This window comes from Drosophila willistoni (assembly GCF_018902025.1).
Source record: "Drosophila willistoni isolate 14030-0811.24 chromosome 2R unlocalized genomic scaffold, UCI_dwil_1.1 Seg167, whole genome shotgun sequence".
Classification (NCBI taxonomy): Eukaryota; Metazoa; Arthropoda; class Insecta; order Diptera; family Drosophilidae; genus Drosophila; species Drosophila willistoni.
This window is the reverse complement of record NW_025814050.1, coordinates 14,482,453-14,498,339: the sequence shown is the minus strand read 5'-3', so window position 1 is coordinate 14,498,339 and position 15,887 is coordinate 14,482,453. Positions and strand designations below refer to the sequence as shown.

At 32.0% G+C, this 15,887-nt stretch overlaps 1 protein-coding gene and 1 long non-coding RNA gene across 3 annotated transcripts in view; one reads left to right on the top strand and one right to left on the bottom strand.

Moving 5' to 3' along the window:
• Positions 1 to 15,887, top strand: part of LOC111518598 — a 44,782-nt gene that overhangs the window by 3,265 nt on the left and 25,630 nt on the right. For both annotated transcript variants that reach the window (XR_002724010.2, XR_006954191.1), the window contains exon 2: positions 6,265 to 6,302. This is a non-coding gene — a long non-coding RNA (uncharacterized LOC111518598). The remainder of the gene's footprint in view (positions 1 to 6,264; positions 6,303 to 15,887) is intronic.
• Positions 11,227 to 15,734, bottom strand: LOC111518597. The gene is made up of 4 exons (XM_047010781.1): positions 15,150 to 15,734; positions 11,862 to 15,079; positions 11,474 to 11,574; positions 11,227 to 11,372 (listed from the first exon to the last, which is right to left on the bottom strand). Exons 1-3 carry the CDS (start codon positions 15,601 to 15,603, stop codon positions 11,530 to 11,532), a joined length of 3,717 nt encoding a protein of 1,238 aa, XP_046866737.1. The 5' UTR covers positions 15,604 to 15,734; the 3' UTR covers positions 11,227 to 11,372; positions 11,474 to 11,529.

Genomic DNA, 15,887 nt, shown 5'->3' with positions numbered 1-15,887 from the left:
CCTTTTGGCTTGACCTAAATTGCAAGTGTGCTCCCAGTGCGCTCTTTTGTTTTTGTTACTCATTGCCTTTTGTCCAAACTTCATCGTTTCTTTGTGTTGGGGCAGATTTCAGTGAATTTTTTGTTTTTTCCTTCTTTCATTCTGCTTCTTTTCTCTTTTTATCATTTAATGTGCGGCAAGTTAATTGCCGAAAGAACTTTACCAAGCTGCTGCTACTATCACAAAGAGTATGAGAGAGAGAGGGAGAGAGACAGAAAAAGAGACAGAGTCTCTTTTGGTTTAAAGTGTTTCATTTTCATTTCTGTGGAAATTAAAATTTTGCCCTCCAGTTTCAGTTTTTCTTCTTGTTCTTCGTTTACCCATTAGTTGCCAATTATGAGACATTGTGCCAAATGGCTTGTCACAAGAGATACAGAGGAATTTACTTATTGCGTTTTTAGCCTTAAGGCTTGTTCTTAGTTAGGTAATCAATAAGCTTGCTTGCCGATATTCATTCACCCCATCATTTTCCTCTACTTAAATGACTTTGAATTTTCACATTTTCAGTTTAAGGGTGCTCTATTTAATGAGATATTTGACATAGTGTCTACATTTTGCTCTATATACACTTAAAAAAATATCAATCAATTCGGTTAGACTAACAAGGGATCTGGAATTACGAATTACCAATTTCATTATGTATGTATACATTTGTTTCTTTTAGAAGTCAGCAAGAATGTTAACTATTTGAGTTATTAAATCTATTATGAATATTTAAGCCAAGAAACTTTCTCATATTCGAATTGGTTTTATCTCGATTGACTGTTGTGTGAGTAAGTACAAAACAAATGCAACATTGATTCGAATTATTTGTATTTCACAATATCTAGAGAGACGCAGTCGAAACATCTTTTGGTAATGTTATATTCAAAATGCTCGTCACGAATAGTAATAGAATTAAATTTCAACGACTTTTCACCGACTTATTCACAGATATAATACTTGTCCATAAATTAGAAAGCTTCTTGAATGATTTTTAACGCACATTTAAGACATTCAGTATAATAATGAATAGAATGAATAAGCCTTAAAACTGAAATAAATGAAGTAAAAGGCACTTATTGTTACTCAATAGGAGTTAAAAAAAAGAATGTAACAAATACCCACTCAATAATATTCTTACAAACAAATGACTTAAAAAACGGTGGAATTAGGATTCAAACTCGTCACCGAGTTTTCTTTTATTCACTTTCCAAGTGTTATTCTTTCAGTCCCAATTCTTTAAAGTTTACTGAATTCAGTTGTTTACTGCAATCGAATATGAGTATTAATTGCTTAACCAAAGTATTATAGTGTCATCCACTCATATAATATGTAGATATATAAGTTTAGCTGATTAATTGCAATCTTTATATGGTGTTCTATATCTGAATAGCTTTGAGTACAATTGAAATTCACTTTCGAGACTAAAAAAGTAGTTACATTCATCCAAGTATTTTAAGAATATTCATTTTAACTATGCATTTTTGTGTAGTGTAGACATAATTTTTGCAACTTGCAGATTGTTAGAGGGAGGGTTGAGGGTGAGGGTGAGTGGACTGGCAGTCATTGACCAGCTTTGCCTTCAAATCTGTCCTGCTTCTATTCTATTGTGGGGGTGAGATTATTTTGGTGATTTAAATCTGTTCTGTTCTGTTTTCCTTTCTTTTTCTGAGAATTGAGGAGGAGGGGACACGAAAATGAAGGTGGTGGAAAAATACTTCTTTTTTTTTTGTTAGAAAACGGATTTTTGACCTAAGCCAAAGCAATTAGAAATATGAGAGACATTATTTTAAATAGATACTTCTTATTTCGGGGGAAAATAAATGAAAAGTTCTACGTGCCGCATTTAAAATGTCATTTTGTGAATGTTCTCAGTTTTTGGCGACATCTCACAATTGGGTTAAATGGGGTAATGCATATTATTTGATTATACCGCCTGCAATTTTGATTTTATTTTACAAAGGAAAAGTAGCCACTGAGGAGGTCCCTAGCCCAAGAAAACGTTGAGAATATTTGTATAAATTTTAAGAAATATTTTAGTAATGTTTTAATTAGTGTTGTTAAGAATTCACCAAAAAGAAATAAACCAACATTGATAAATATATTACTGACCTTTGCTAAAGATGCATTGGACTGTGAAATGTGGGTAATTTTCCCCTTAAAGTTTGCAATTGGCTGGAAAAGTACTCATTATTTGTAACGGTTTTATTTTTAGTATGCCTTTTAGCTTAAAAATTGGGCACAAGCAATGTTTGCTTAGAAGAAATCTCTTTATCCACAGAGTATTCGAAAACTTCTTAATAGGCTTCAAAGAACCAATTCTTAAACTTCTTATTGCATACTTTTGGGAGCAAATCTCCCTCATTTTCCATGATGATCATGCAATGTACGATCCGATTGGTGTACTAAAAATGTTACCTTCATTTGTAAACTACAAGAGTTAACAGATAGTAAGAGTACAACAAGCAAGATTATTAATGAATGTAGTTGGTATGCAATTTGCATAAAACAAGAATACTTATCACAATAGTACTTCAGTTTAATATAGCCTGACCGATTTCATTTGGATTAACAAATTTAGTTGAATTATATTTTTTGAGAATAGATAAAAACTGTGTCAAACTTATGCATATTTCCTACATTTGGCCTGCATTGAGCTACATAAACGAGCAAACAAACTAACGAAAGAAGCTAAATAGTGAAAGAAATATCTCTTCAATATATATAGTGTTCAGCAAGACACAAGTATTTTAAAATATATCCAACTTTCAGTTCTGTTCTCGTTTTCGAGACTGACTCATAAGTGCCGTAATTTTCGGTCTTCAGTCGGTTGTTTTTACCATGTTATCTTAAGTCTTTAAGACATTTATCATAAATTTTTATTAAATCGTTACAACAATTTTTTATCATTTGGAAAATTAGTTTAAGTTAGACATTTCTATATATTTCTTATATTAACAGTTCCCAAAATAAATTAACAAATTATAAGTTCTCACTATGTATATGGCAAGAGTTTACAATTTGCGGTGCTTATAATGTTAATCCTTAATTCGTTAAAAGGTATGTGTAAACTATAATAAACCGCGTTAAGTAAACCCGCTTCTCATATATATTTTGTATTCTTATCAATAGAATATAATAAAAAACGATTGACCCATGAAATGTATTGATAATGTTTTCATATTTCTTATCTTTTTATGAAACATTGTTAATGAAGAATTTGCCTAAGAATTTTGAAGCCTCTTGTCCTTCACATAACTCAAAACGCCTTGGGGTAGTCTCGTTTTGTTTCAATGCAAAATGCTTATATACATACAACGTACTCTTAGGTTCAAAAAACTCATTGTTGGCCTCTTTTAAATTGGCTGCCAGTCAATATTTGTTATCAAATTGGCTTACTGGCCCACAACTCACTACAAGCACAAGGCCTACGCATTAAGCCCCAAATGTAAGACACTCGATGACACATCGAGGCACATATTAATTTCTTAAAAAATTTCATTGTGATAAAATGTTGTTGTTGAGCAATATTTGCCATGCCTTTGTCCACTTCGAGTTTTTTATATAATTTTATTCAAAGTCTTTATGTATTCTATGTTTTTGTCTCAAACGCCATAAATTTAATGTTATCAAATAATTTATGGTTGGAATGTTATTTTAAAGTCCTGTTTCAAGGCTTTTCATTGGAGACTTGTTAAGCTTTGCAGAGACAAGCTGTATGACAAAAGCTTACATAAAGGATGGTAGTAACTTTTAAGTTGTATTTGCCGTAAAGCTTTGTCCTTTTAGAATACTGGAAATGTATTATACGGCGAATTGACGATACAAAATTAACAAAATGTCAAAATATTTTTTGGCATATTAACGAATTTCTTTTATACTCAAAACTAGATACATTTCTTTGTAAAAACTACCTGAAGCTTTGAAAAGACAAGGATATAGTTTGAAAAAATAGGAAAAAGTCTGTATAACAGACAAAAGCTTTTCTTCTCTACATATACATATACCACAGGATTTTCTTTTCAATAACAATATGCAGATGAAAACTTCAAAAAAATCTTCATAAAGTGTTATGCTCCGTTGTTCGGAAAAGGTAGAAAAAGCATGTGGATTATAACAAAATTTACTAAAACAATATATTCACTGTAACAATATTTACTTGAAACTCTATATAACATATTCAAGTGTTATAATAAATTCGCACACTTGCAACGTTCGTTAAGTAGACAGTATAACATATTTCTTTTACCAAGTGTTATATGCTAACAATAACTATACTATTCTTATTTTATAACAATCAATGCCAACAGAACGTAGAATAGTCTATTATATTTTTAACCTTTATGAAATTTTGACAAGATATAACACTTTTTGCAACATTTAATATTTAGCTAAGAACTCTACCATTAAAAATGTTTGTTAATATTTTGTAGAACAGAAATATAAGATTCATACGTCCCACTGAGTAGAACAGTATTAAAATTAAATCTGATATAATACTTTAATTACTACCAATAAGCTGTGGTTTCGTTCTATAGCTTAAAAATATCCTTTGATATATATAACACTAAGATTTTTGTTATACCTTAGACTATACTTAACAAGTATACGATTCATTGGCTTCCATCAATAGAACAGTATTCTACTTGTATATAACGGTTGAATATAACAGTTGAAATACAAATCTGTAAGAACAGTTTCGTTCTCCACAGTAAAATTATCCTTTGGTATACAATACTGTTTTATAGAAGCAATCAAATTTTGAAGATGCAAGTTGCCATAAAGAGGACATAAGTTTCAGGATATTTCACCCTTAAAATTTTACCAACCCCTCTAACCATACAAAGTCTTTTGGAGAGTTTTCTTCGTTGTCCCTTGTGTTCATCCGTTCTACCATAAAAATGAACTAACATAGAGGAGAGTGAAAATTGTGGAGAAATGAACTGAGTAGAAAATGTATGAGATGAAAGAAAAACCAGAGCTGAGAGGAGATGAGCTAAAAATGTGTTGAGTGTAAAAAGTCAAGAGGAGAAGAAACTCAACTCAAATGAATATGCAAAGGATGAGCTCAACGTGAGCTAAATGAAAATGCAATGAATGAGAAAAACAAATTCAGCACAAAATGAACTGAGTGGTACCCTGAGATTGTGAGGGGCTAAGTATGGGGAGATGAGTATAACATTTTAGTTGTTCATAAAAATTCATACTAAGAAATATGCACTTTTCTTACCTCTCTAATTTAGATTTTACGCTTAGGCCTACTGTGCCTTTTTCTCGTTCTCTGATTTGGTCGCAAGTGGAATGCATATAAATTGCACGTTATTACCCGGTGCAGCAAACGGACGGAACGGTCTGATGAACGCATCCCCTGACACCAACAAGTTTTGCATTTCGCAGCCAAAGGATAAAAAAAAAAACACAAAATACAAAGCGAAATACCATAAAAAACCAAAGCTTTTACTTTAATTAAATGCGTGCGTGTGGCAAGTCCCAATTTAGATTTCTTTCTCTCTCTGCAACAGCAGCAGCAGAAGTAGCTCCTCAGTTGATGTTGTTGTTGTTGTTGTTGTTGCAGTTCTCTGTGATTAACGGCAGCTGCTTTGCTATTTGCCACACCACACTCCACCTGCAACATTCCCAAAAGAAACAAAAAAATTACCAACGCCTCCATCCCCCCAGCGGATGGGTTTTCTTTTTTACTCTTGTTGTCTTAGCATAGCATACTTTTATGCTGATTGAGTGCGGCTTATCTGCGCATTGCTTTGCCTTTCGTGGTTTGCTGCTGCTTAAGCCCTTGAGTTATAACATATAACTCATATGATCTCATATGAATGAATGGTTGTCGTTATGTCAATTGTAAGCAAATCAGCGTCGTTGAGGCATTACACCATAAAATGGAAAAAAAAGGAAGACCACCAGCAGCAGCAACCAGAACCAACCACCGCAACGGAGACAAATGTTATTATTAAAATGGGACAGGCCATAAAAAAAATATATATTTATCCATCATGGGTGGTTTTGTGAGTTGTAAAATAAATGCAAAGTGCATGGACTTACTTTGCAGTTAAGGCTAATACGAAAAAGTTAAGGCTGAAAAGCTTGAACAGGCCCATCACTTGATGTGGCTTAGTCAACCGAAAAACTGTTCAGTTGTCAAGTAATACCTAAATAAGTTTAAAATTTGCAATTTTTAACAATATTATTATGATTTATTTAAAGTCTGTATTCCTTTATCTATTTCAGATGATAAACATCTCAGTAAATAATGTACTTCGCAGCAAGTAAGTTAAATTTGAATATTTTCATATACATTAGTTATATTAGTTAATGTTAGACCTGGCAGCTTGTGTGGTAAGAACTTGATTGACACATTCATTAAATGCTTCAATTATCCTGTGAACCAATAGAAACGAATCCTTTTAGAGGGGCTCTTACAAACGAAAATAAATAGAACTTTAACAAAAATGAACCAAACAAATAGAGTTATAATTATAAAAGGAAACCATGTCCAATTCTAACTTGTATTCAGATATATGAGTTTCATGAAAAATTTTGAAGTGACACGGCAGTAAACAGAGTAAAAATCTGTATAAAATTGGAATATATGTAAAGAAAAGCAAAAACCGATCTACTATAATCCTCACATACATCATTTCGGCAATATCTCGGCTTCCATCTGTGTGAAAACTGGATTAGAAAACATGTGAAAACCCATGTTAGAAATATAACAGGCCGATTCAGTATACAATCTTAAAAATATGATTTATTATTCTTAAATACAATGTTTCATAAGTATACATACCTTACTTGTACAAATATTTCTGCAGTTTATTGAAGAAAGGTTATTTAAAAAATATTAAAAGGATAAAATATTTTTACACCATTATTTATTTCAAGTTTTATAGATCGAATTATATGAGGTATATATTTGGCGACCAGAATTAAAAAAAAGGGTTTTAAAAAGTATCTTTGAGAAATGAATGTATTTTGCTTTCATAGTTTTATTATAAAATCCTTTTATTTATATTTTTAAGTTAATTTGGTTTTGCAATATATTTTATATATATTGGTCAAGGCGAGCATTCGATATTTCAGTGGTGTCTTTTAATTTATTACATTCTTTTGAAACACCTCTCGTTTACATCGTTTATATGCACATATACGCTGATGTTTTTGCATATCCTTTAAGCAATAAAATACCAGGCTAAAAGCCCTTCAAAATGACAGAGAGTTGCTGTTGTTGCCTGTTGGTATTGCTGCCTGTTACTGTTTCGAGCTGCTATAAATTTGAAGTATTAAAACAGATATCGAATGGATTATTTTTAATATATGACCAGGCCATATATATGTATATGTATGTATGTATGTATGTAACCAAACACAGCTCCCCCGAAAAACTGCAGCTGCCTTTGAATGTTGGCAAGGCGAAATGCAATTAGCCTGCTGCAAGTTATCTGCCCACACCCACCCACACCAATTCCAGCTGCAACCACCAACACCATTACTATATTCCCTACTATCTAGGCGGCAAGTGGTACTACAAATTGCCATCAGCAGCATTCGTAGCCGCCATCCACATCCGTATCCGAATCCTCATTCTCATCCGCATTGGCATTGCCAAGTCCTATGTCTCTCTCTCTCTCTCTCTGTCTTTTTCTCGACTGGCATCACAGCTGGCATTTTCCGCTGCGTAATCCTTTTATTAATCCCCTTGGCTTGGGGCTAAAATCCTTTACACTGCTGTTGGCACTTTTGCAAATCATGAAAAAGAAAGCGCTAGCGTAAGAGGAATACTATATCCTATCTATGCACGACAACTGGTAGGTGGCATCTCATATTGGTTACAATTGCAACAAAAAGGTACGACTAGTTGATGTTGCATGAAAAACTGCAATTGATGACACCTTCAAAACAAAAAGAAGAAATATTGGAATATAGAATTATTAGGAAATCTCCTATATCATTTGGTTTAGGAGGAAGGTCAATTTAACTCAATTATTATGCAACTGCTTATATCAGGTTGTTAAACTACCCAAATCTAATCTTAAGTCTAAAAACTTAACCTTCAAAAAAAGGCTTCATGAGTAAGAATCTTGTTAGTCTAGTTATTGCTTTATTTTCCGTATGTTTCTGATATACCCGTGGTATCCTGCAAATATTTTAACAAACATACGCAAAAAACAAAACGAAAAAAAGAACAGAACTTTTTTTTATCAGCTTGTCTTTGGCTCACAGCTTGGCTTGGTTCACAAAATTTGTTGCAATGTTTAGTGTAGATTAAAAATTAATTGGCCTAGGGTTCGCAATAACCCGCTCCCGCTGCCGATCCTTCTCGCACTCCCTCTCTTGCTTGAACACTCTTTTGAATCTTTTCCCCTTTTTCTCTCTCACTATTCCCCTTGAATATTTATGTGCACCGTGTAATTTGTGTTGATTATTTTTTGTTAGCAGCTGCTGCTTTGACTGCTGCTGCCTGCCTGCTCCTCCTGATGCTTCCTGTCTGCCGCCTGCCGCATGGCCGAGTGCTAAAAAGTATTACGCATTTCTTGGTGTATGGTTTTTTAATAAAGCGAATTAATCAGACCCTCTCACTCGCTCTTTTTGAGGTACCTCGCTTAAGCTTTCGTCCTGATAGTCACTTTTCATCCTCTTTGTGTGCAAGTTTCTGTAAGGAAAACGGCGCGCGTTCGCTTTATCGTTTGTTCCTTCGTCCCTTCGTCGCTTCGTTCGCTTGCTCAACATTAAAAATTCAAAATGCACTTAACGAAGCATAGCGCGTAAACCGATAGCCAAGATAGCAACTTGAAGGGTGTTTACCAGAACACGACCGTTGCATTAAGAACCCTTTTTTTCTCACCCCCCACCTCCACACCCAAATTGTTGTTGCTTTATTGAAGTAATACTACGGACACTACGTGAGTGATTTTCGGGCAATGCGGAAAGTTTGCCAAAATTTTGTAATATCGAACAATAAAGTGAAAGTGGAAAAGAACCTGTATAACTTGAAGGTCGAAAATTATGTGTCTTGCTTTAAAATAAGAATAAATATTTGTTAAAAAAAAAAAACTAAAAAGGTTGTATTCATTTTTGTATCTGTTGTCTTTTAGTTTTGTGTTTCGTGTCATAACAGGGCATTTCTGTAGTCCATATAAACTCTGACTAAAATCTTATCTCAATTCATCGTTTTCGGTGGTTTCTTTGCTCTCTTGGCTTCTTATTTCTTTTACAGAAATCAGAGGTAGTGGCCCCCAAACTCTTGGATGGGCTAAAAAATATTGTAAAATCTCTTTGAGTTGGCGGCACTTTATCAACATTAGCGTAACTTGTTTTTCGTTGCTGTTGTTGTTGTTGTTTTTATTTTAGATGTTGTTATTTTGTGCCCTTTTCACGCACCAAACAACACAAGGTTCTCGAGTCGCAACAGTACAGAGAGGTCGACGACGGTAATAAGGGATAGAGGGTAAAAGTTAATTCAATTAGCTTGACTTTGCCACTTAAGCTGCCTTTTTAATAATAAGCAGACAGTTAAGTACTTTGCCAGGACAACAACAAGAAACAGGATGCCCCAAAGATGCACAAGATTTAATTTCATAAAATTCTCAGAAAAAAAAAAATACAAAAATAAACCAAAAAAAAGTGAAAAGGAAAAGAAAATCATCAATATCAAAGTTAAAACTAAACTTGAAACTTTTTGATTTTCATTTCAAAATTGAGCTTAATAAGTGAAAAATATGGTAATTGCAGTAAGCAATGATAGAAGGTTGTAATTATGGTTAGCGTTCAAAAATCACTAAAGGTAGGTTAACAAAAGTATCTTAGTGAGAGATTTTAGGTGCTAGAGATGTTCATGTAAATATATATCGATGTGTTTAACTGGATTGTTTGTGATATATCTGAACAATTAACACACAAAGATTATTTGTCCTTAAATTCTCTGTGGTCGTTTGCTTAGTTTTAAGAGCAAAAATCGTAGCTTTGGATCTAATAAAAATGGGCAAGAGTTTTTTTGTGTGTTTTTAATTATTTATTTAATATAATAAAAAGTTCTATCCTTTTTTTGAGTGGGTATCCCATTAACATTTTCTCGACCGAATCGGCAATAATTACGGTTGTAGAAGAAGCTAAAGTCAAGTTAAAATTACGTACTTAAAGAGTATTGCAAATACAATCGAGTCTTCTGATATTAAAATTTAGTATAATTAAAATCTTAATTAAAACACCACAACTAAAAGTTTAAAGATATCTATTGATAAATATACCTAGAGTTAATGATTAATATGGAAAAGCGGAGTTCCAAAGAAGTTAATACAAAAATTTCTTAAACAACGCAAACTAATCATTTCAATCAGTAATGATGGAGTTCTTTTTGGTAAATCGTTTAAGCTAAAATTAGTTACGATTGCACGACAATGTTTGATGAACAAATAATAAACACAGGGTTTCATTTCGGTAATCATTGTAGTCTCTGATTGCTGCTGCATAAATCAAATGGGCGAAGAAAAACCATGTGAATTGTTTTTGAATGCGTGTATGTTAAGTGTCAATAAAATGTCCCCAAACGTAATAAATGTCATTAGTCTGGAGCGTGGGATAAAATTGTGTTTGCACATAAATCAAATAAGTACATATATTATAAACGTATGTAGGTATGCGTGTGTGTATAATGTATATATATATAACTCAATTGAAATGTTAGTTGGTAATAATTTCATAATTATTATTGTTTTATTTGTTTTGTTTTATTTTTTTTCTCTGTGTCACATCAGTCATCATCAACAATGCTTACAAAAGAAAATTGTCTCCCACTGTGCGTGTAGAATATTGGGGCAAACCTTTCGGCTTAATGAGTAAATCGTAAACTAATTGCAAGATAATTAATTTTAATTATTTGTGTATTTTACTCGCTTCTTCGCTCTCCTCTACTCTCTGCTCTGGTCTCTTCTAACATAATCAGTCGTAGACTCACGATGGAACCATTAAAAGCACATTAGCTTGTTAAGCGACTGGCCACACCTCCTTCTCGGCCAACATCACCCAATTTTACCCAACGCCGTTCAACCCATCCACCCACCAACCCACCACATCATGAATTTGGCCAAAATCTAACATACACGTGTGCAACAACCGTGTTTTCTCGTTTTGTTTTCTTTACTTGTTCATACATCATTATCATTAAAGCGTTAAATTGTTTTTGTGGTTCTTAGATTAGATCCATATACATACATATGTATATATGATACATATATAATATAATGAGTGAAATGTAGAAAACCTGGGCGGCCCTCCATATTGTCTTGGGATTTTCGCTCAAACATTTACGTCCGCTTCATATTAAAAAGGGCATCAGATATCTGTTAGACAAACACATAATTGGTAGAATTAGAAGCGAATACTTCTTAAACAACAGATCTAAAAATTATGTAATTTTAGTAAGTTTTGATTTATGTATAACCTTTTAAATCCAGTAGTATATGTATCTAAAATACAGCGGAAAGTTATCATTGATTTTTAGAATTGAAGAATCTTTAAATATTGTTGTTCACCAGATAACAGCTGAAAGTATAAATAATTTTAAGTATTAAATACAAATTATTAAAGAAAATCTAAAAAAAAATTTGTTTTTCAATTTCTGATACATATATGTTCGAAGGGTTATAATCTCCCATACTGATTGCAATTAGGATTATGTAAACATAAAACTAGAAATATTATTTTAGTAGCGTTGCCTGGAGTTTTCAATTATTTAAAAAAAAAGGAATTTAACCATTTCAAAAAGCTTCAAAATCATTATATAGTTATTAAAATTAAAGTAAAATTACAAACTTTATTTACATACTTACATTATATTTATGCATATTTGGACCTGAAGGAACTCCCATATGTAATGGATTTTCTTCATCTGGATTTCTAAAACTTTTCAATAAATCCAAAGTTTTATAAAAAAAATCCCAGCTGATATCTGCTTCACAATCGGAAAAGTCAATTGTTTGCAGTTTGGTGCAATTTTTCATAATATCTAGGAGATAATTCGAAATATCCTTACGATTTACTAAATCGGTAATGGTCAATATTTCCAAGTTCTTGAGTTTTGTTAAATGGTGCAGAGAATCATCATAAAGAAATCTGCACTCCAATCTTAACAATGATATCATATTTGATAGTTGAAGAGAATCCTCCATGTCCAAATGAGATTCATAAATGACCAAATGCTTAAGACTCGCTGATCCATTTGCGGTTAAAAATTGAAGAATAATTTTAAGAGAATCTTCTTGAGGTGTGATTATCAACTCCTCAAGTTTGGCAAGTCGATCCAAATTTGTATTCTCTTTAATATCGAGACTACAATCTAGAGATCTTAAAGCTGTTAATTTTAAAATGTTCGTAATATCTGTACACTTAATTGTTATATTTCTTAGAACTAGTTTTCTAATATTTGGCGAAAATGTGAAAAAATTCAATGGGATTTCCATAAAATAAAATTCATCATTAAATTTAATATATAGTTCCTCCAGTTCATTGAATGCAAACAAATTATTTTCGCTCTGCAATTGTCTGAAATTAAAATGCAAACTTTTTAATAATTTGTACTCTGCCAATGCTAACATATCTTGATCATCTAACGGATCTCCCAAGATTTCAACATTCTGCAAAGGAGAATTCGTAAATAAACTAAGTTGATTGGATACTCTGCTCTCGGATTGTGATCTTATACATAGATCAGTGAGATTTGGTAGTTCTGGAAAATTATCATTATTGTTATTTATATTGTTAATCGTACATTTCAATGTTTTTAACAACTTTTTACTGGCGATTGCTCGTAAGTCATCGTTATTTATTTCTTGGCTTTCTATGGACACGTAACGAAGATCTGATAGTGATTGATTTGAGAATTCCTTAAAAAGTATTTGTAAGGAGCCAGGTTCAATTTTGGTAATAGTAAGTTCCTCTAAATTCTTTAGTTGGGCGAGTGTCTCAATATTTTTGGTGTTCAAAAAACCACATTTAAGTCTTTTAAGGGTTTCAATTTTTGCTACTTGCAACACTTCTTGAGAATTTATAGTAACTATAGTATTGGCAATATTTTCATCCTCATCAATGTTTTTATCGATTGATTGTTCAATTATCAATTCCTCAAGACTGCCTGTTAATGCCAAATTTAAGAAAAGATTTGTTAAAGTACCTTCCTCGTTATCACCAATTATATGAAGAGTTCGTACATTTTTCAATTTACCGAGAAAACCATAATCACTGGCATCATAAATAAATCGATGCCATGATTGATTTTCTAGAATTAACTTTTCTTGATTTTTATAATACTTTATTCGTCGCAAACTATTATCAATAATAACTTCTCCATTGGATTTGGCTAAGAAATGAAATATTTGGGGTGAAAATTCATTGTCAGTTATGTGAATTTTCTTTAATTTTGTATTTGAAAATATGACTTCAAAACATTTAGGATCGGAAAAACCGCATATCAGTTTTTCCAATTTTTTTATATTTCGTACAAGAAGTGAATCTTCATAATTTATTGCAAATGTACCAAGATGCAATATTTTTAGATTTTCATTATAAGGAAGATAATGAAGTAACAAGTTGATATTTTTGATATTGACATTGCTGACAACAAAACTATGGCACTTCTGCACTTTTCCTAGGGGAGCCAAATGAGTTACGCTTTTTTGGTTATGTAAAAATAATTCTATTTCCGTTTCGCCATTAAAACTTTTTATAGAGACTGCGTTTTTGATTTTAAAACTAATGTTTGTTGTGGATATAATTTGTAAAATTATATCACAAATACCATGAAGTTCTTCTTTTGATTTTATCTCAACATCTTCAAGATTATAGAGTCCGCTGAGGCATTCTATGCTACGATTATCTGTAAATGTGCATTTTAAAGTTCTCAAAGATTTAATATCAGATAATTGCATTGTTAAAGGCAAACCAATTGGTAGTTTGGATATATTTAAGAATTTTAAAGTTGAATTGTGTTTGCAAGCTAGTAGTCTGATAAGGTTTTCAATTCCTTTAGTGTCATAATTAATTAATCTTGATGGCACATTAATAGACAATTCCTCCAGTTCCGGTAAATGACCCAAAACTTCAATGTTAACCATCTCACTAAAAACACAATCGACGCTTTTCAATGATTTAATAGACGCAATTTGAATAATCTCATTTGAATTTAAGCCCATTTTACTCTTAGAATCACAAAAATCTATATCGGTCAACATTTTATTTGTCATTTTCAATTGCTCAAGAGTCTGTGGCACTCTGTTTGCAAATTCTTTAAATATATTTTGTAGGGAGCCACTCCTAAGATTCTTTGCAGCAATTTCCAAATTTCGCAAATTTGTAAATTGGCCAAGAGAAGCATATTCAGATGCATTAATGACAAATGGTTTAATAACCCATAATAAATATTCTTTGCTTCTAAAGTAATGCATGCTTCCTTGATGAAAAGAAACAAATATTTGCGGACATTTGGTTGACATTAAAATGTAAAGTATATGAGGTAATAATTCTGAAACTTCATGTTCTGATAGTATAATTAACTTTGTTAGCTGATCAATTTGTGACAATTGGGCAATACTTTCCGGTTGAACGAATCCACACATCAGTTTTTCTATTGATTTTATCTGAGAGATAATTTGAATCTCTTCATCATTCAAGTCGGCATCGTTTAAAATAAGATGACGTAAATTTTTGATAGATTGTTTTGCAAAACAATTAAAAAGATGCTTTAATGAACCGATCTCATGTTCGCCTTTTATGTTAAGGCGTTCCAGTTTTGGTAATTTTCCGAAATTTGCATATTGTACAGCATCAACATCAAGCTTCATTAGAAAACCGAATGTTTTTAAATTTTGCAAGGTATTACCACCTAAAGTAATATCGGACAATCTGCCACGAATTTCATTATTCCAGACGTTAAGTTGACGCAAGTCTGGACTTGATTTCACAAGTTCTACCAAATCTTCCATATCGTCTATTTTGACGTTTAAAGTCAATGTTCTGAGATTGCGAAATTTGCTTAAATGCGGCATAGTGTAGTCTATATATACATAGTTGAAAAAGAAATAAACAATAAGTTATAGATTCGTGTTATAAAAGTCCATATTTACCTTTCATGTCTATAACCAAATGTTTTATAAAGGGTTTTTTCTCCATTGCCCTCAAAATGTCATCGAAAAATTCCATATGGTAATCATAATGTATGTTAGTTGTATATCGCAATATAATTTTTTCTAAATAAATTTTTTCTTTAATTTTATTTATCCAAAACGTAAATACTGCTTCCTTTTCTCTTTGTGTGAAATTATGCACGGCAGCATAAATTGCAGCAAACAAAACACAAATTTCTTTTTGTTTTTCTTCATATTCATGTATTGCAAGGTCACTATAAAGTTGTTCATCCCAATGCCTAAACTGTTTACGTATCCATTCATTTGACACTACAAATTGAATAAGATTCGAATATTTTATAGATACTTCATCGGAATTACAATGCTCTGTTTCACATAAGATTTTTATTTGTTTGAATAACTCAAACAAGCAGTTTATATTCATATTCTCCATTCCGATTTAATTGTTATTACAAATTTTTTCACAAATTTTACATATATTCACGTAGTCCACATAGTGCGTCATCAGTTTATCAGTTTTTTTTTTATTTGTGTTATGATCAACACGTTGTTCTACTTGAGCGGTTGCGGGCTAACTGCAAATACAATTTTTAGACTAAACCGAAATGGCTTTCTTAAAGAGCAAACACTCAAGCATATTTCTCTCATTAATGTGACTGATTAAATTATTAAGAGTGCTGAGAGTATTTTTGCAAAATATGATCAAAGAGTTTGCTA